The sequence below is a fragment of the Lonchura striata genome, chromosome 1A, assembly GCF_050655825.1.
Source record: "Lonchura striata isolate lonStrDom1 chromosome 1A, ASM5065582v1, whole genome shotgun sequence".
Classification (NCBI taxonomy): Eukaryota; Metazoa; Chordata; class Aves; order Passeriformes; family Estrildidae; genus Lonchura; species Lonchura striata.
Genome location: NC_140741.1, coordinates 18167352 through 18187972, shown reverse-complemented (window position 1 = coordinate 18187972; position 20621 = coordinate 18167352). Strand labels below are relative to the sequence as shown.

The 20621-nt window shown below is 42.3% G+C and overlaps 1 protein-coding gene across 14 annotated transcripts in view; it reads left to right on the top strand.

Moving 5' to 3' along the window:
- Positions 1 to 20621, top strand: part of SOX5 (SRY-box transcription factor 5) — a 607791-nt gene that overhangs the window by 9162 nt on the left and 578008 nt on the right. For 6 of the 14 annotated variants that reach the window (XM_085570332.1, XM_085570336.1, XM_085570324.1 and 3 more), the window contains exon 1: positions 254 to 20621. This exon is cut by the window's right edge. The exons of 1 other annotated variant lie outside the window; for it this stretch is intronic. Coding sequence is in view for 1 of the 13 variants with exons in the window: in XM_085570313.1 (XP_085426439.1) it covers positions 3584 to 3625 (42 nt within the window). In the remaining 12 variants the exon portion in view is untranslated. Of the gene's footprint in view, positions 1 to 252 lie in introns of those variants that run through there. 7 more of the 14 variants (XM_085570337.1, XM_085570320.1, XM_085570318.1 and 4 more) reach the window with 2 other exon arrangements.

Here is a 20621-nt window from a genome sequence, read left to right as displayed (position 1 = left end):
ATAAAGTTTCCAGAAGCAAAGCGCAAGCCTTGGATGCATTTGGAATGGCTGGGCGGGGATTTTGGCCCTGACGTGGTTCCGAATGTGCCTGGCTCTGAGCACTTCAGTCCCACTAATGTGGCCAGCAGCTCTCCTTTGGTGCTTAAAGTCTGGCAAATATTTCAAGCCCTTTGCTGAATGGGAGCTTTAATTTTACTGGTGCTGAGGAAGATCTTTGAGTAAATAATTCCTTAAAAACCATCTATCTATGTTTTTTTAAGGAATTATTTGCTCAAAGATCTTCCTCAACTAATCCTCACATGACCAGTTTTCTGTGCCACACAGTGGGGTGGATCTGGTGACACAACCAGATGCTGGCTGTGGGAATGGTTTATGGCCATGGCTCTCTTCACTGGTCTGTGGGCACGTTGGTCCCAAGCTGGTGTGGCTGAGGGAAGATGGGCAGACAGACAAAAAGTGGGAATATTCAGTTTCTAATGCTCTCCATGCAGGATTAGGACCAGCAGGGTCTGTGCCTGGGCTTTGGTTTTTGCTGTAGCAGACGTTATAGGGAACTGCTGGGTGAGGTCCTTCCATCAGGCAGGAGGCCTGACCAGTGAGTCCCAGCAGTCCTTTTCTGGCATGGAGATCAACAGATCGGTGATTGCCTGCATCAATGTGTTGTTTAATATACTTTAAGGATTAGAGTGATTCAAAGAGTCTACCCCAGTGAAAATAAGCTTCATGCATCTGATCTGTCTTCCAGAGCAAAAAATATGCATTCTCTCCTGCTTTCCTCCCAGCTTTACTCTTTTTCCTTTCATTTTTTATAACCAGTGAGGCTGTGTTTCAAGTCCCTGCCCACCGTTTCTAAAATGTGTGATATATTTGTTAAGGATTTGGAATTTGGGATGCTTCGATATAACTTTGTGTAGGTTTTGTAGAAACACCTGACATGTGTTTAGTTCCTAAACACCTTCTGTGCTTGATTTATCCTCACAGGTTGTCAAGGTATTCAGATGACCTGAAACTGAGGAAGTGAGAGGGAGCTCAGCTGGCAAAAGTCTGACATTGAGTCTGACTGCGGCTTGAATTTGTTTTGCAGAGTTGAGCCCAGGCTGCGTAGGTGGTGAAGAAAGCCTTCTTCACTTCACCTTTGTATCCAAAAAGCTCTGAGCAGCATGGATTTTTTGCAGGTGATGAATAACCTAGTTAGCTCACATTGATTCCACTGGGTGACAGTTCTCCTTGGAGGAGGCATGGTGGGAATTTGTGAGGCTGGGTATATTGGTGGGGATGTTGGGGTGGGAGGTCCTCTTTGGGAGGAACTTTGCGAGGTTCTTTGGGTGGTCCTCTCAGGCAGAGAACTCATGACTTGGCCATCTGACCACCAGGCACAAGTTACTTCTTTATATTTGTCAGTGCTGTTGGCCATGCAAATGCCAAACAAGAAGCAACTTGGCTTCTATTGGAGCAGGTTCAGAACTTTTACCCTCATTGGGCATGTTTTGAAGGTCCTGTTATCACCAACTGTGATCATCAGGGCCAGGCAGATCTTGAGGTTAGATATGTGGAGGATGCTCCCAAACCAGAGTCCCTGTCTGTTGTCAGGGAACTTCCCTTCCCTTTGGCTGTCCTGGCAGTGTCACCTGGGGTGAAAGGCCAGCCCTGTGTGTCCTGGGAGGTGTCTTGTCGAGGCTGAAGGAGGGCTTTCTGGGCAGAAGACAGTCATGCTGTTGATGCAGTGCAGTGTGCATAATTGTTTGTGTTATTACTGTTTTACATTTGTATTTGTAAGAGGAGCATATTGATGACTGCGTGTTAAACTCTGTCTTTTAGTGCCTTGCTTTCTTTCCAAAAAAGGAAGAAAGCTACATTCTTGCTTGGGAAAACACAGAATTACACTGGAGCTGTGTTCATACATGATCAAATGCAGGCAGATTAGGGCACGGTGTATAAATTGCCTTTATGTTCTCTGGGTTAGCAGCTGTCAAATAAGTGATTACAGGCATTGGCATTGCTTTGCTTCCCATAATCGCTGTGAAACAGGGATGGAAATGTAACAGATGCCATTTAATATGGACCAGCACCCAGGTTCTGCCTCTGGGTCTGGCTCTTCTTGCCTCATAGCCAAAGTTTCTTAGCATCTTTTTTGCTTTAATTCCTCAGTGCTTATAAATGGAGCTAATATTGCTCGCTTGCTTTACAGGAGATTTCTGAGGCTGTTTGGTAAATCATTTGGGATCCTTTGATGAAAGATAGGAAGTATATACTAGAGCATTAATGGTGAGGTTAAATTGAAAGATTCTGTTGTGATTGAGGAAAATTACTGCTCCTAGATGAGCTTTGCTTTGCTGGGTGGTGTTAAACTTCTGCAGGAAGTAATTTTTTCAGAGATTGTGTTGGGGTGTCATTTCCTGGGATTTTTAAATTTTTTAAGTGACAAGGCTTTTTGATACCAGGCACTACAGTTGAAGTCCTGTTGAAGAGCAAATGAAGTGTTGTGATGCTATTTTTTGCAGCATAGGAGTCTATGGTGACTCATTTAGTGTTTGTAATGCCTGTGACAGATTAAAAAAAAAAAAAAAATCAGTTATTCACGATGAGATGGATATACTCAGCCAGACCCTATTTCAGAATTTTTGCTGCACTGTTATGAACAAAGTACACATCTTTCCCCTCCCCCTCCAAAAGAATCCAGCTTATCATGAAATGTTTATCAGAGCCATATAAACATTTCTTGACTGCTGAATTTTGCAGGGAAATAGTTTTGGTCTAGCATATGTATTGCAAACAAAACTCTTCACAAATTAAAAAAAATTATATAATTAGCTTGGTTGCAGCCCTACTTATTACCAAGCATGCCAGCATCTGGCAAGGGTACGGCGATCTGGGAATTCACTGCTTGAATCCTTGGAACAAAGTGTTCTGATCCGACCCCAGGCAGTGAGTCCAGGACTTGAACTGGAATCTTCAGGAGCAGAGAAGTCTTAAGCGTCTGGAAAATTGGCCTGTTGAGTCACCACACAGGCACTAAAACAAAACTAATTTTAAGCAGGTCAGAGTTCAGTGATTCCCTCTGGAATCTAATTTTTTTTTTCCCCTAAAAAAAAGAAGTCTCATGTTTTAAATGAAAAGGGTCAAAGTTGATGCACAGCTACAATTTTTGAATGCTTTCCCTTAAGAACAGCCACCCAGGCTAGGATTAGCATGAAGGGCTGCTAGGCTGGCACTTCAGTGTCTGGGTTAAAAATATTTTAAAGCAGTAAATGCAGTCAGAGCAGAGAGAGAGAGATCCCTGGGAGCCTTCCTATTCAAAAATGTGTAAGCTCAGGGCAGCAACTGCAATGTAATTTAGGGCAGTATATGCTTCATAGCTTTGGAGAATATTGCCTCTTGTTAATGTTGCATTGGAGGACAATGGGATAGTAGTAATTTTAGAAAGGTGGTATTCCTGTTTGTTTTACATTGGAAACTTCAGAATAAATGAAAGGAAGCATCAACTGAGGAAGAAGCATGACTGCCGAAAGCCAGCAGTGAATCCATCTCTGAGCAGGCTGTAGGAGCGGCGGGGGAAAGTGGGTACAGAAACATTTTCCTGGGAATGCAGCTGCAAAAGGAGAGCACCAGACAAAGGCAGAACCAGGTATGTACTTGAAAAGGCATGTGGGCAAACTTCTATCTGAGAGCCCAGTGAGGAGCCTGCTCCCGTGAAATGACAGAATGTTTGGGGGATCGAATGACAGGACGTTGTATTGCTTTTCCATTGCTGAGGGAGTGGGACTGTCTGTGAGCAGGGATGATTCAAATAGCTGTTCAGAAAAGCGTGGCTTGTGAGAGGGAGGGAGATTTTTCCTTCCCATTTCTTTATTAAGATCATTTCCTTCTTTTCCCCTTTGGGTCTTGCCAAGTTTGCTTTACATTTGCAAATGAAAAGGATGGGTCTGGGCTACCCAAGGAAGCTTGGATCCCAGCTCTGTTTGTGTCAGGCATCGTGGGCTTGGTGAGCTCTGTTTATCTCTGAGGAAATAGTCCTGCTTGCACAACAGGGCAAATGCAATGTGCAGATGTCAGAGCTGCTAGAGCAAAGAGGGCTGTCTAGGAAAAGCTATGCCAAACCTAATGGTGGAGTGGAAAAGGAGCAGCTAGGACTTCTGGCTTCCTCCCTGTGTCTTTCCATGGCTGTAGGAAAATCTCCAGGCCAAACAAAAAGCGGGTTGCTCCTCGTAGTGAGCTGTAGCTCATGCCAACTATTCTGTTGATAGGAGGATATTTTAATTAATGTTTACCCACGTAGGGGGTGCAAAGATTTGTGTGCTCTGGTCACCAGTGCAGTAGTCAGAATGGTCTGTGAAATAACACTGCTTCCACAGGACTTCCCTTTCAGTGTGTAGGAATAGCTGAGAATGTGGCTTTTGGAGTGAAGGAGCTATAAAGCTTAAATTTATTAGGAGAACAGCAGCCTGCCTTGCTACTATATGAAGTTATTGGAATGCTTCTCCCGTGTTATTCCTGCAGGTATACAGGGCACGGGGATTTAACTGGGAGGATGTGTGAGGCCCTGAGATCCAATTCGTCTTCCAGGCTACAGCAAGGCTCCATTTTTCCCAGGCTTAACAAGTAGCAACCATAGTTTACTAAAATATTTATTTATATTTAGTGAAAACTTACTGACATGCAGTTGGTTGTGCATTTAAGATCACAGTTTATAGCCCTTTGAAGTCTCCATGTCTTAAGGAAAGCAGAATGCATAGGAGAAGCTGAACTTGAATTAATTGTGGAGGCAGATACAGACTGAATTTCCTGTGTGGCTCATTTTGCTAAGGGAGTAAGTCAAGCAATGAGGAATGCTAGGCCAGCTTGTATCACAACAGGAGGTGGTGCAGCTTTAGTGCAGAATAGCCTGGTTCACTGAATTCAAATTATTGACCAGTTCTTCAAAATTCAGGGATGATGGTGGAGCTGAAGAAAAAGAGTTAATTTATGATTTGTGTAGCTTTATGATTTGCAGTTGTGAAGGTGGGATAAATCATACACGCTTCCAGCCCTGAAACTTTAATCTGCAGTGATTTGAAACCTGAAAACTACAAAATATTTAAAGGTTTGGATTTATATTTTCCTTTTTGAATGATGTGGTTCTTCTCACTAGATTGCGACCCAGTGGAAACTTTGCCATAAGGGAACCAAGAAGCAAAATATGTTTTGGGCAGCTCCCAAATACGGTGTTTTTTTGTTTGTTTGAACTCTGCATTTGTAATTCCACAGTTGTCCTTACATCCAGCCCCTTTTAAATCTTCTCTTAGCACAGGAGAGTTGCAGCATGTGCATGCTGTGCTGATCCTTTTTGTTTAACTCACAATGCTTTGCTCTCAAACTGGCTATCAGAATATGATGGGTCAACAGGATGATTCTGTTTAGCATGAAGCACACCTGAAATATCTCCTTACTTAGTGCTTGTGATTTCTCAGCAAATATTCAGCTCAGTGGGGAGCTGCAGGACTCACCTCCATCTCCCAAGGGTTAACAGTAACCTATAATAATAATCTTGTGGCACAAAAATGCTTCTTTTTATGCATTACCTATTTCCAGCGGCCTAATTTAGGTTTTGTATCAAAATGGATATCACAAACGCTTGAGCTTCCTGCTGGGAATGAAAGTGCTACCGGGAGACTCCGTTCTCTGTTATTCCCGTGGTGTCCAGGAGGGGTGAGGAGGCAAGGAAACAATTGCTGATATCTGTAGCAGTAAGTATAAATAGTAGCAGGATGGGTTGCAAAGCTAAAATGTTTTGAGAGTATTGTTGGTGTCAAAGTCTGGTCCTCGCTTTTGGTTAGAATATATCTACGTGTGTGTGTAAATATATGTGTTTTCATACTGGGGCCAAATTTATGTGTCAACAAGAAGAGAGTTGGTTATATTTTATAACTGCACAAAAATTCACCTGTCATCAAAAGAAAAGGGTATTTTTATGGTGTAAAATGGGGTTTTGTACTCATGCTTAAATACAAAGGCAGCTGTACTCAAAGGTCAGCACATGTGTCCCTGCTCTCTCCGTGCATGTTTCATGCCATATTCTGCTGTAGATCCAGTGGAACTGTTTCCATCACTTACTTTCCTCAAGGATCTTTCTGTTGAATGCTTTTATGTAAAAAAATCATGTTTGGATATTTTGTTGTTGTAAGAAGTTTGAACAAGGAAAACAAAAGCTGGATTTTTTTTTTTTTTTTTGTAAAAAATGCTTGCTGAACACCCTATCCTTGGTATTGATTTTCCATTGGAAGGACATGTGGTGGAGAAGGAAGGTTTTAACAAAGCCTACAAAACGCTCGCGTTTCTGAATTTCCTGGCAGTTGGTATTTTCCCTTCTCTTTTTTGCAAAACTTGGTTATGCCAAATCTGTCCCAAACCGTGCCTTCTCCTCTCCCTGATCCCTGCTTTGGGCAGGAGGGCAATTTCTGTGGCAGGAGCCATTCTGCTGTCTCAGCCTCTGGAGGGAAGGGATTCGACAGCCAGCTGGACATGAGCTAGCGGTGTGGCCAGGTGACCCAAAAGGCCAATGGCACTTGGCCTGGATCAGGAATGGTGTGGCCAGCAGGGGCAGGAAGGTCATTCTGCCCCTGTACCTGGCACTGGTGAGGCCACACCTCGAGTGCTGTGTCCAGTCCCAGGCCCTCAGTTTGGGAAGGACGTTGCGATTTTTGAACCTGTCCAGAGGAGGCAAAAGGCTGGAGAGGGGCTGGGAACACAAACCCCGTGAGGAACTGCTGAGGGAACTGGGGGTGTTTAGCCTGGAGAAGAGGAGACTCAGGGGTGACCTTGTCACTCTCTACAGTGGCTGTAGTCAGCTGGGGTTGGTCTCTTTCACCAGGCAGCACTGACAAAATGAGAGGACACAGTCTCAAGCTGCACCAAGGGAAATATAAGTTGGATGTTAGGAAAAAGTTTTTTACAGAAAGGGTGATAAAATATTGGAATGGTCTGTAGGCACAGAGTTTGTGGTGGCTGGGAGTGGGGCTGTGGCCCAGCCTCATCCCTGACTGGCTCCAGCTGTGCAGGACAGGTGAGCAGCATTGAAGGGAACAGCCATGGAGTGCCCAGGGGCACTGACCAACCCCAGAGGGAGCAGAGGGCACACAGGTGCAGTGCATCAACATCAGGGCTATAAAAGGCTGGGCTGAAGGACAAGAAGGGCAGCTGCTGCAGCCTTCTGAAGAGGTGTGGTGTTCTTCTGTGTGGGCAGCTTCTGAAGAGGTAGGGTGTTACTGTGTTTGAGGTGAAGTCTTCTGAAATTGTGTGGGGACAGTCTGTGTCTTGTGGCTGTCTCAACTGTAGCATGTTCTGTGACAATGGTCTGCCTGGGGAGGTGGTGCGGTCACCATCCCTGGATGTTGAAAAAAGACTGGATGTGGCACTGGGTGCCAGGGTGTAGCTGAGGTGTTGAGGCTGGGATGGACTTGATGACCTTAGAGGTTTCTCCCAACCTGGTGATTCTGTGTATGATTCCCAGGGTTCTTGCTGCTCTAGTCTGGCAGGTTCAGGTGCTGAAATTTGGATGGGGTGAAAAGTGCTCCCCTGCTCTGGCTGCCCCTGTGAGTGTAGACACTTGGGCTCTAACTGTGTATGAGGGAGTGAACAAGAATCCTGTCCATTTCTGGGTGCAGGTCTGCCTTGGCCAATCCACAGGCTGTCCAGGTTGGGTGTACAGTGAGCACCTGGGGGGATGCCTGAGCCTGTGTGTGAGCTGGCTTCAGTGCTGTGGGGACAGGGAGAGCAGGGCCAGGCTGGATGGAGTCTGTTCCACTGGTTTGGGCTCTGCACAGGCATTTTTGTGTTGGCCTTCCCCAAGCTGCCTGGCTGAGCATCCAAGTGGTCCTTAAGGAAAGCAGCATTGGCCCACCTGGTGCAGGGGTGAGTGTGGGGCAGGGTAGAGAGCATGAGCACAGTCCCACTCTGCCTCTGCCATGCTGGGGAACTCTCCTGACCTTTTGTTCCTCGGCTGTCTCATGCTTAAGGACATACGGACTTAACCATTGCTCATGGGTTTTGCAAGAATTAATTAATTACCATTTCAACCAGTCTGAGGACTCATAACCCTCAATTAACAAGAACTTCATCAGTTATTTTTCTTTGTATTTATGCTATAGGAAAAATCCACTCATTTATTTCCAAGCACATGACACACAAAAACTATCTTCACACTTCTGAGTGGAACTGGGGCTTGATGCCAAGGCTTTTTTTTCCCTAGAGAATATGGTATGCTCATACACTCAGATCAAATGGTACAACCTTATGGTTTCACTTGGGAGGTTGAGATTTTTTCTCACTGTGGTTTTGTACTTAGAAACTGTAAATAGCTTCTCTTTGGTCAAGTTCTTTGTCCTAATGACTGCACCCATTGCCAATGTCCTTCAGTATGTGAACTTGATTTTTTTGGAGTAGCTCTAACTAGTAAATGGGGTGTCTTTCCCCCCATATTTCCTGCCATCTTCTTCTGTGTTAATTATTTGGCTTAAAGACTCTGGGAATTAGGGAAGGAGAACAGAGAAAAAATATGATAGGGGTGCTTATCACCTTTTGTCCTCTTTTTTCTTGTGCATGGAGAAGCCCATAAGTGTATTAATTTTGGAACTGGGAATAACTTCTGTCCCACACCTGATGTGGCCATACAGTGCCCTGGTCTAATGTGGAACTTGCAGACACAAAGTGAAGGAAGTCAGAGTTTGTGACTCTGCATTTGTCATCATATGGGAGTTAAATCAGAGCTAAGGGCTTTTTCTTTTGTGTTTTAATTTCCTTTGTTTTAAGAAAGTATTTTTTAAATGAAGTGGGGGAGGAGGGTAATGTGCCTCTGACATGCTTTGGGATCTAAGGCTCCTGTGGACCCCATAGGATGTCAATGGACTCATTAAGATTTAGCCAAGTTTTATGCATTATTCATAATATACATTCACAGCATGCACCCTAAAGACTGTCTCCTGTGAATGCTTAGTCAGAATCATTTGCATTCTGTATTATGGATCCATAATATAAAATACATTTAGCTACGTTTTGTGTATTATCCTTTACACTTATTTTCAGCCTTTACTGTTCTGGCATATGCAGCAAATGTTTAAACATGCAGTTCTGTTTTGTTGCTCTATATAAACTAATGAATAATAAGGACCTTGATGAAAATTAATTATTGCATAAGAGCAATGGACAGCTTTTGCCTCTTTGTAGCTTCAGTGACATTTTAAACTTACTTTTGTAATGTGTTTAAGAAGTGTTTTAAATTCTGGGCTGATATTTTGTAAATTTTGTATTTCAAATACATACAAAAATCATTTCTGATGTGCAAGGTTGGCAGGTGATAAAACATCAAATTGAAGCTGAGATACTTAATAATCATCAGAGTCTTTTGCTGTATGTTTACTCTAATCCTATGAACATTATTTCTGCTGTACATGACAAGACAAAAGAATTGACAAAACACCACATCAGAAAATTAATTCTCTTCCTGTCATTTAAAGCATTGAAGCTCCTCTATTTTCTTTTTCTCAGCTGCCAGTACATCATGATGATGAGTCTGATCTCAGCTTTGCACTGATCCACAGAGTGGCCCAGACATGTTCCTTATACACCTCTGCCTTAGTTTCCCCATGGCAAATGGTTTTCCTTAAATTCATCTGTAGGAGCTGTCTATCTGGATTTACTCCTTCAGCACCCTGCCACTGCCAGGAGAGAGTATTCCTGTTGGGAATGCTGCTCTTGCAAGACAATGGTATTTCTTTTGGGGCCAAGCTGCACTAGGGGGAAGACAGAGGCATGAGGATTATCCTCCTCATACAGAATTGGTTAGGGAATTGCTTTTGTGACTTGTCTTACTTTCTGAGGACCACGGTAATGTTTCTAGTTGCTGGAGCTTGTACATGAGAACACCAGATGGGCAAAATCCAGGATCCTGTGGCATCCTTTGCAGTTCCTTTTCACTTGGGGTACTGCCCCACTGTGTGTTCAGGAGGCCATGGGTGATGTCAGCCTTTCACCCTTTTCATTTTTCAGGGAAGCTGTGCAGGTTACAGAAGAGCTGTTGGGATGGTGATGCTCTTGTCTCAGGGGCTTGGTTCACACTGGGCAGAGAGGTGCCTTGAGACTGAATATACACTGTATACACAAGGGGTATAAGTGACTTGCTACATCAAGTTCTTTGCTGCTGTGCTACTTGATTAAAAGCCAGTGCTTGTCAAAACACTTCAAAAAGTCTTGATACTGCATAAGATTGAAATGTTTTTTTTTCCTATCGTAGACTTTAACACAGGAGAATGTTTTGGCAAATACGGTCAGGAAGAAAACAGTTGATATAAAATTAATTTAAAATCCTAAGGATTGTTAATATTTACTTTTTATTTCTGCTGGGTCTTCAAAGCTACCTTTAGGCAGCATGCATACAGCATGCCCTGAGGATACAGTAGAGAGTTAACAACGATTTTGCTGTGGCCCAGGCAAAGTGGGAACATGCTATCCTTTGGTCCAGAACTGTCTCTTGAGCTCTCAGAGTAACAGCTAAAATACAAACACTTTGCTGCCTTTCTGCTCAAAAGAGAGGAACAGTGTTTCATGAGAATTTTTTAATAAGTGAACTGAGAATTGTAAATTTGTAGATACATGTATTTTGCAGTTTGCCATTGCTGTTACTTGTTTCTTTTGCTTGCATATTGAGAGTAACAGTTCATGATTTTTAAGTCTGATGCATATAAACAAAATATGTTTCTTTTAGGTAAGATGTGATGGAGTGTAGTACTCTTCTCTGGGTGTGTTGAGTGTAATAATGTGAAGTAAGAGTAATCATTGTAGAGGGAGTATAATCTCTGAGAGCAGAAGTTACTTGGTGCATTGCCAGGTCATTTTATGTCCTGTGGAACAAAGCTACCTTTCCCTCTCAGCTGATGCATACAGGGGACAGAAAAGACAGATGATCTGAGGCTGAGATCCAGGCTTGTTCTGGAAGTTTTTCTTACTATCTTCCTTGAATCTTGAGCTTTCCTTCCTTGCCCTCCCATGTTCCCTTTCTTCCCCAGCTCTTGTTGCAGCTCTGGCACTTCTCTGCTGTACCCTTTCCTCCTTGCTCCACCCTAAAAACTCCAAAATAAACTCCAAACCAATCTATGCATCAGAGATTGTTAGCTTAGGGTATGGATATGATGCACTGTTGGTCCATCTCCCTGGTTGGACATCAACATTTGGGACCAGTGAGAATATATTTTTGCCACTATAAATCAAATATAAAGGAATATCAGCAAAGCTCAAAAAATCAAGACATCCAAACACCCTTTTCAAATTAATGAATATGCCATATATAAGCCTAACCTCTGAGATTTCTTTTTATTCTCATGAATAGTATTTACAGTCAAGTAAATGCAAATTCATTGCCACTTTTGATGCTCTGGGAGCTGCTTTTGGAAAGTGAGTAGAATGTGCCCTTTAGTCCATTCCAATTCAGGCCTCAGCACTGCATGTACAACCCTGGGATTTCCAGAGCATTCAGCAGTTCTGCTCCATCTGTTTTTCTTTTCAGCAATCTAAATTCTTACTGTAAAACTTGCAGTAGTGCAAAGAACAGGGGGTTTGTTTGTGTTACTAGGCTTGTGATGTGGAAAATAAAGAACTTGCTTCCTATTGTTTAGCAAAATTTCTAGGAAGTTCCTAGCAGTTTTATTCCTGGAATAGGTATCTTTATCTTTCTAAATGATTTTAAAGAGTTTTTCTTCAATGAACAGCTGTATAAATAGGGACTAGGGTACATAGAAAATGAGATAGCTGGACTCACAAGAGATGGAAAGAGAACTAATTTCTGTACCTCCATGTTCTGTATCTGCCCTAAAAGAGCACTTCTGCAGCAGGTTTCAATTCAAGGCTTCTCAGGTTGCCATTACTATTAATTATACTGTAGAAGCTGTGGTTTGAATGGGGAGGTTTTAAAGAGTGTCACTGAGCTACCTGTGTGTTGTTATTCCATTTTACACTTGGAATGGTTGTAGGATTTTACTTCTGATTCAGTTCATCACAGGAAATCCAGGCTTTGCAGTTTGTTGTGCACTTTGTTCTTTTGGTGTTCTTTCTGTCCTTTGTCAAAATAATCTGTGTAGTGTTTCTGTCCATCCCTAGTGTCAAAATCAGAACTGTTATGCATTGTGGGGTTTTAAAAGTAATAGATTCTGATTTCCTCATTATTACCCCTAAGTCTCAGACTTTATAGTTCAGGCTCTTTAACTCTCAACAGTGAAATTCAGCACTTTTAAAAAAGAAATGCAGATTTTCATATGATAACAAGCATTGAGACTTTAAGGTATTCCAACACAATAGAAAAAGTTCATGGGTGTTTGCAACTCTAGAACTTCCTGGAACACACCATTAGAAGGGGCCACAAGGACTCTCAGGCTGTGTGTTTCTCCCACAAAGAAGACCTTTCACCTTGTGGTGCTTCATGATATCCAAAGGGAAAAAACTGACAGTGTCTCTCACATCCCTGTTCTCCATACAGTAGATTTGGGAACAGAGGGATACTGAGCATGATGAGCTGCATCTAATGAACTTCTGTTCATTTTGCTTAGACAACTTTATCTGAAGAATAATTTTCTTGACATTTTGAGTTCCCCAAAATTTAATTGAAGAAGAGGTAGAAATTTGCATGTTTCTGTACTGTGAATTGCTCAGACACTTTGACAGACTCTGAAGTGGTGTGCCTATGAAAGGAGTATTCCTCTCTAAATCTCTCCTTCTGCTGGTCTTTGCCTGTATCATCAAGAGGGCAGGACAGAGAACATTCTCTCCTGCTTCCCTGTTTCCTTCTTCACCAGAGCTGCAGAAATCAGCCATGCTCAGCCAGCAGGACTTTACACCTCCCAGTGGACCAGACATTGTCAATTTTCTGGGTTTTATTGCTTCAGATCTTTGGGTCTCTGTGAGTGTATTCTGAAACAGTTTTATCTGCTGTTTTTCTCTAACACTTTGTTTGCATACAAATCTCGCCTAGAATTGCACCAAAATTCCTCCACCCCTTTTCTGGTGTTGCTAGTGAAGCTGTAAGTTGTGTTGGGGCTTGCAGTCCTTGCCAGGCTGTTCACCTCTCTTGCATCTCATTCTCAGACAATTAGCAAGATGTACAGTAGCCTGCCTTACTGCCTATTACTTGTTCCTGAGTTTAAGAACCTAAACTTGCTGTTCACCATCTCCTCGCTTTTGCCAATTTTACAGCAGTGGCACTGCTCTGATCTTACTAATTTGTTTCAGCCATTTTGTAATGATGGATGAAAAAGCAAAGGTGAATTTAAAGCTACGTTCATTCATCTCGTTATTTTAACACTAAACCCCAAGGATAAATATTATTTTACTGCTGGTTAAAATGTACAAGGGAAAAGTCCTGTTTTGAAAATCAGACTTCTTGACTGAGGAGAGGGGATAACAGCCCTGTTGAAAAGGGTAAAAGCTGAAGAGCCTGGTAGGTATGTCCATTTTAAATGTGTGCTATGTGTGCTGAGGGTGACTTGATTCACACAGAATAGTTGGTCAGTCAAAAATAGAACTCATAACTTGCATGCTTGTACTTCCTCAGCCCAATCTCTTCAGAAACAAATCTCCATGTTGCTGAAAAAGAGCAGGACTGAGACATGACTGTTGGAGTTCCCATCAATTGCCAGTTGATGTGGGGGGAAAGGCAAGGGACAAAAGGACAATATATAGGGGGGCTTAAGCAGATGTTGTGAGTGCTGTACTTGCCCTGCCTTGTAGTAGATTGGCCTTCACAGGTGTCAGTCCAGCATCTCCTCTAAGTACTGATTAATCCAACTAAAATTAATCCAACTATTTCAAAACTAGTGCCACTACAGTACAATGTATTACTCTGTTCCACTTACGATTGGGCACTATATGTAGTAAATAAACTTCAGAAAATGACAATCTTGGTTGCAGCTGGCTTGTTTCCTATATATTAATACTACACTGTAGAAGTAAAACAATTTAAAAGAACTGATTGCAGAATCTGTATACAGGTGTAAAAGTTAAGCATATGGCAGAGAGGAGATTGCCAATGAAAATGACAGATGATTAACATTCATTAAAACTTTCAATTAACACCTTGAAAAACCCCATAAAATTATACTGCATGTAAATAATGTGTGATTTCTCTAAGCATTCTTCTAAACGCTTTTAAGGGAAAGGAAGAGTAGGAAAGAGAAGAAGGGAAGTCTATTCCAAAAATACTTAGTAATGAGATTTTTGTTTTGGAGTTCAGTGTTGTAGTGAGGAGTAACCAAGTTTGAGATGTCAGTATGGGAAGACATTTGGTATGGGTAAATGTCAGTCTGGATTTTGTTGCCTACATTCTTATGGTGGGCATGGGAGAGAAGCCCTGACAAACTGCAGGGCAATGTGAAGGATGCTCTGATCAGTTGGCTAATTACAGAACATGGCAGCAGTGGCAGTCCTGCCTGTGTCATTTCACACTGCTGTCAGCCTCAGCAGTACCTCTCCATGCTGTGGGGAACTCTAGGTCTGTGCCTTTCCTGTTGGTGCAGACACATGAACTAAGGAAGAAGCCTTTGTATTGTCTGAGTGAGCTTTATGAAAGTAAATTAAAAAGTTATCATCAAGAGGTGACTTAGATGCTAGTTTTTAATGTCTGCTGTTAATTATACTCAAAAAGCTTCCAAAATCAGGCATGCCCTTGGCTGCTTGTGTTCCTGGAGGGAGAGAAGCCTCTTTGTCTTGCAAAAGCAGGTGTGTGGCTTAACAAATGCAAGTAAATTAATGTGAGTATTACCCATAGATTCCCTGACCCCTGGGATTTGATGACTTTAAGAAGTTTGGCATTGGCACATGCAATCTTTTTTCTCTTTCATTATTGAGCACTGCTATGGTCCTGGCTGGACTCGGGTGCACCAGAGCTCTGGGGTTGTGGAGATCAGACTTCAGGCTTAATTTCCTCTACTCCAATTCCTGTTTGAAGTTCTTGTGTTTGTTTCTTTGTCACCTATATCTCCTCTTCATAATCAGATACAGTTAGGGCTCAAGTGTATCCCTCTCACCCACCAATTCCTTCTTTTCTGAAATACTGTTCCATAGGTTAGGAGTGTGTATGTCATTGTTTGCACACTGCTGTTGTCCTAGAGCTGCCATTTGTTTGGTGTAGCTGAGGACTCTTGAAGAGGCTGTGATGGCTAGTAAAAATACTATGAAACAGCTTCATTTATAAAGCTCCCTGCCTTCCTGGTTTGGCCTAGGTCCATTATGCATCCACATTGCAAAGCCTGGCTCTGTATTTCTTGTGGCACTTTTGTATCCCTGTGATGGTTTTGTGACACATTTTGAATTTTGGCAATTTAAAACACCTGAGCTGCTGGGCAGATAGCACAACAGAGTGTGTGGGGGGGTGATTTTTTTCTACAAAATACCATTGAGTTGTGTGTTTCATGTCCTGACTTGTTGGTTTGTGGGTGTTAGAGGATGAGAGGTCTGCCAGAAAGGTTGAACAAGCCAAATTTGGCATTCCAGGTAGAATTCCATATTCTTCATGCAGTATGACTGCTGGGGTAACTTTGCTGTCAAACTGCTCCTGCTTGGGGTGACACCACAGTTTGTTCCAGAAGGGAACAGGGAGAAGAAAACTAGATTTTTTTTCAGTGTGGACAATCGGGGCATCTCAGTACAGGAGTAAAATATGAAATGAACTAAATAAATAGTGTGCACGCATTCACTCTTCCATGAGAAAGCTGGGTTGGAGAGCCAGCATCAATTTTAGCAGACCTGCAAAGGGCCTTGACCTCTCCATTTGGTCCTGGGGACCCCCTCCCTGAGGCAGAATATAGATGATGGGGTACAGTTAAATAAAGCTGTAATTAGAAGCAACAGGAGGGAAAAGAAAAAGCCATCAGTCTGCTATCTTTTTGCATTTGACTGCTCTTGGATTGCTGCTTTCAAAAGTGATCTGCAGTGGCATCTCTTGGCTTCCTGGAAGGCAAAGGGAATTTTGCAGCAGATGCCAATGGGAACAGATTGAGGCTGATGTTAAACTCTTCTTTTTATACCCCTGTCCCTAGTGAGTGGTCATTTTCATTGTTTTCCCTGATATCTCTGGGTGCTACATAGATCAAGAAGGAGAACACAGTAATTAAGAAAGACAAGGTGAGACTGGGAAAAGCTAAAGCTGTGAGAGGTTCTGGGGGGCAGCTGTGGGGCTCAGGAGTGCTGTTACATGTTTGAGTGGTTTTCAGTGTCACTCTATTCCTCTGAGCACCTTTCATTCCCAGAGGACATCAGCAGTAGAGCCCACCCTGTCTCAAACAAGAAAATCCAGAGCAGTTCTAGAGGAGAGTTCACGATTTGCTGCAAATGAGAAGAGTCCAGCCCTGTGGATTCTAGGTTGTGTTGCCCAGCTGAAGTCTGACAGCCCTCCAGTGTTCATTCCCTGGGCAGGGGATGTAGGAGGAATACATATTCTCCTGCAGCAGTCTGACAGGCTGATCCATGGTGAGACCTTTATGTTGTGATGTCTGCTCTCCCTTGATCTGTGTCCAACATCCACAAATTTAGATGGACAATGTGTGTGTGCAGAGGGGCTGCTCTGGCCCCAGACTTGCTTCTCACAGCACTGGAGCTAATCTCTTCACTCTGCTAAGGTCAGGGCTAAAGAATGACTCCAAAGAGCAAAGAAAGGGAAGACAGGTTTGAAAATGGATGCAGGCAGAACAGAAAAAAATATGCTGATTTGTAATCTCTCCCTGTCTTGCCATCCTTTTTTCTTCTACTGTCACAGGTTATTCATTAAGTATTTCTTGAAATACATGGTAAAAAGAATTTAACAGCTGAATTGCTGTTTTTTGCATTAGGCAGTTAGGTGGTGGATTTGAATTTGGAGGATTTGTGTTCACCAAGTTTGGGGGTTAGGTCAGAAGTTCTCCCCTTAGACCAATTCTCATTTGCTGCAAGACTGTGCTGTTCTCATAGTATGTGAGGGGGGGAAAAAGGGTGGCACATGGGGCAAAAAAGTGATCAGGCTGATCATCCTCGGCTGCATCTTTAAGGGGGATTGCTTGTTAGGGTAGTCAGGAGAAATCTGTGTGGAATGCAATGGCACTTGTTAAGCAACCCAAGTTACCCTTGATCCTACAAACTGCTCTTTTAGTATTTAATGAGAATGAAAATGAAAAAGAGTTAACCTGTGTTGCTTTTGCTTTTTTTACCTCTCTTTATGGAATGAAGAATTGGTATTTGACCCTGGCAGGAGTGTGCCATGCTGTAGTTACGTTATTGTTTTTAATTGAGTGGTTTAAAAATTGTGTGAGGGATAGTCTTAGTGTTACTGAGTTAGAGATGCAATAAGCCTATTTTTCAGTAGTCGTGTACTATCATATATAACACAGTATTTTTTGAATTTATAAATGCTGTGTAACATATAGGAAGAAGCCAGGTCTTGCACTGACAGCACTGATTTCATGTGTCTGTTTTGTATATTTTTGTTTTAACAATACTAGCCAAGAAAAGAACCCCACTCTCATTGCCTCAGTGTTGTTTAGTTTAAAGAAATAATAAGGTTTCTGTGTATAGGTGTATCACCTTTAGATCTATTCTGAAAACCTTGCATGAAAAGAGCACTAAAATGATGATTAAGTGCTGTAGATTTGTAAAAGTGGACTCTTTAAGATAGCATTTAAGTGTGCAAGATGAGAACTTCCTGCTCCAGTGCTCAATTAAAATTATACCCATGAACTCCTGACAGGAGAAAAGTGTCTGCTGTACTGCAAGGACAGCAGTCACCCAAGCCTCAGCAGCCCCTCAGGTGAGTGTTTGTCTGCCTGTGGGGGGTTTTTCTTCCAGGTGAGGTGTGTGTGTTAGTGCCCAGTTGTGCAAGGTGTTTTGCAAGGGGAAAACCTTCATGGATGCAGCATGGAAGTTGGGGAATCTTTGCATGCAGCCCTCTGCCAGGATTTCACCCAACTCCTCTGGCTTGTGGTCTGAGGAGAAAGAGTTCACCTTCCATTGTTTTTTTGTTTTTTTTTTTTTTCCTGCTGTTGCATTTATAAAGCCTGAGATTGCCTTTGTTCAAAAATAATTTTCGTATTTCTTGTTTTCAGAGCATACCATGTCCTACCATCTTCCATCTTTAGCACAGCACTTGCTTTCAGTGTTGGAAAGCCAAAGCTCTTGTAAAGATTTTAAATTATCTGATAATATTTAATCAGTTCATAGACTCTGTGTGCTTGAATGGTAAGCACTCCTGAAGAGCTTGCACCTTTAAAAAAAAAGTAAAGTACACTGATAATATTGCAGTGTGTGGAGAGGTTTAAAATTATTGGAGCACTTAATTTTTTCTATAATTACTTCAATTTGAAGGGAACTAGGCAAAATACCAAGCTGAAAATGAGTTGCATTAATCGAAAAATTAATCAGTCAGAAAGTAGGATTTAAACCAAAATGCCCAATGAGAGCAGGGTGGGCAGAAAAAAGACACTAAACATATTGGCATTAAAGCCTTAAAGTGCTGGGCCCAACGTTCTTCTGTGCTGGCTGTTGACTTCAGGAATTGTTAGAAGAGCTTCACACACCCATGTCACTGGAGACAGCAGAAGAGCTGAGATGGAGTCAGAGCACATGGCTTGGAAAGGAAAGCAGTGCTCAGTGAAAGCCTGGCCCCTTGTGATGTACCACAGTGGGCAGTAATCAAATGTGAGCATAAATCAGCTCAAGGTTAATGTCTCTTTAGAGTAAGCTGACAATAAGATGAAAAAATTTAACACCACTGCGGATACCTTGTGGCTGGTAAAGAGCTTTGTGGTACTATGTAATTTGAGTTCATAATGATTTAATGAGCATTATTAAAAGAAGAGAAAAGTTGTATCACTTGAAAGGTACCAGAAAAACCAATGCAAAAACCAGGCACATTGCTGCAGCTCAGGCTTTCTTGAAACTTTCAAGTTAGTTTACCATTCAAAGTCAAATTTGGCAAATAGTCTGTTTTTCTGGTTTGACATATCTGGCATAAGCACTGATTGTTACTAAACAAGGGAGAGCAAAAAAGAATTTATTTTTGAAAGTGGAATGAAATGCTAAGAGTGCATACATTTCACTGGAATTTAGTAGTTCCAAATGATTCTTGTCTCAGTACAGTGCAGGGTAGGTTTCCATACAGACAAGGCACCCAACTTTCAGTATGTACAGAGTCCCAGGGCAGCTCACGGGGTTATGGACTTAAATATCTTTCTGATCCTTGTTCATCCTTTCTTTGCATCATGCAAAATATTTCATGGTACAGTGCTTTGGAAGGATGTGAACAACTAAAATTTTTTTTTAGTAAATGCTGAGTGGAGAAAAGTGATGCCCTTCCTTTTTATTTCAAGTCTAATAATCCAACGACTCCTTTCAAAGGCTCGTACTCCTTTTGTTCATATAGGAAAATGCTGTGTTTGTGGTGGGATTGGGCTGGATCCAAAATGGCCAAAAGGTTTGAGGGGTGGAAACCTGCCCCCAAATCCCTTTGCAGGGGAGCAAAATCTGGCCTGAACTAAAAAAACCTGTTACTTGGCTTGAATGAGAAGTAATGTCTGCCTCAGAATTAAATCTCAGGATGATTTGTAGCCTTGTATCTGGGAGGTGCCAGGGGATGCCCAGTGGTGGCTGTGGTGGTCACAAAAGCAGAAGGCTGGGCACAGACAGCAGTGTGGGAGCAGCAGGTGAAGGGGGACATCTCTTGGTGGATAAATGGAAGGAGACTGCAGAAGCTGTACCCTTCTCCTCAGAGCTTCTTTGTCTCTCATCTCTGTGGTCCTGGGAGGGCTTGAGCTGTGTGCCTTGTGCAGAGCTCTGTGGAGGTGGAATAAGGCCAGTAGGTTGGAGGTGGGTATGATAATAAATTGGATAATTTAAATTAGCTGTCATCACCTCTCAGTAAATAAGACGGGATATTTGGAAAATGCTCCTGATCTCAGGCTGTTTTTGCAGCTATGAGTGCTTTCCTTTAATTTGCCTCACAAATTTGGCCCTTGGTCCAAGAGCCTATATTGAGCTCACCTGAACATAGTGGTATCCCCTGTAAAACAAGAGGTGGTTTTGGAAGAGCAGAGGTACAGTCTGGCTAAAAAACTCAGCACAGATAATTTAAATTTTGTAGCATCTCTCCAAAGACAGGAATGAAGAATCAGCTTTTTAAAGAAACTTGAGTGTTACTTCAGTCAGGGCTTGAAGAACTTCACTGGACCACTGCTGACATTGTGTATGAATTTCTATCACACCTATTTTGTTTTATCAACTTCATCACCAGTTCACACCTCTCTTGTTGTGTCCCCTCGTTGTGCCTCATACACCTTAAGTTTTCCTCTTTCAGCTGCAGTCTACCTGACTAGTATGCAACTACTGGCCTGAGCTAATACTTTGAGAAATTATCATTACTATTTTTGTGGTTCTCCCCCCCCACTTCAGAAATGTGAACAATAAATATTAATAATTTCAAATTCTAGAGTGCTTGATTTCCAATAGAGAGGACCCAATTGCATGTCAGATTTTTACACCTGATACTCTGCTTCCATTTGTTTCTTCCCCCTTCTTTTTCATCCTCCCTCTTGCTGGTGTCCATCCTCAGAAGTAAATATACTGTGGAAGTTGCTATGCTGGAA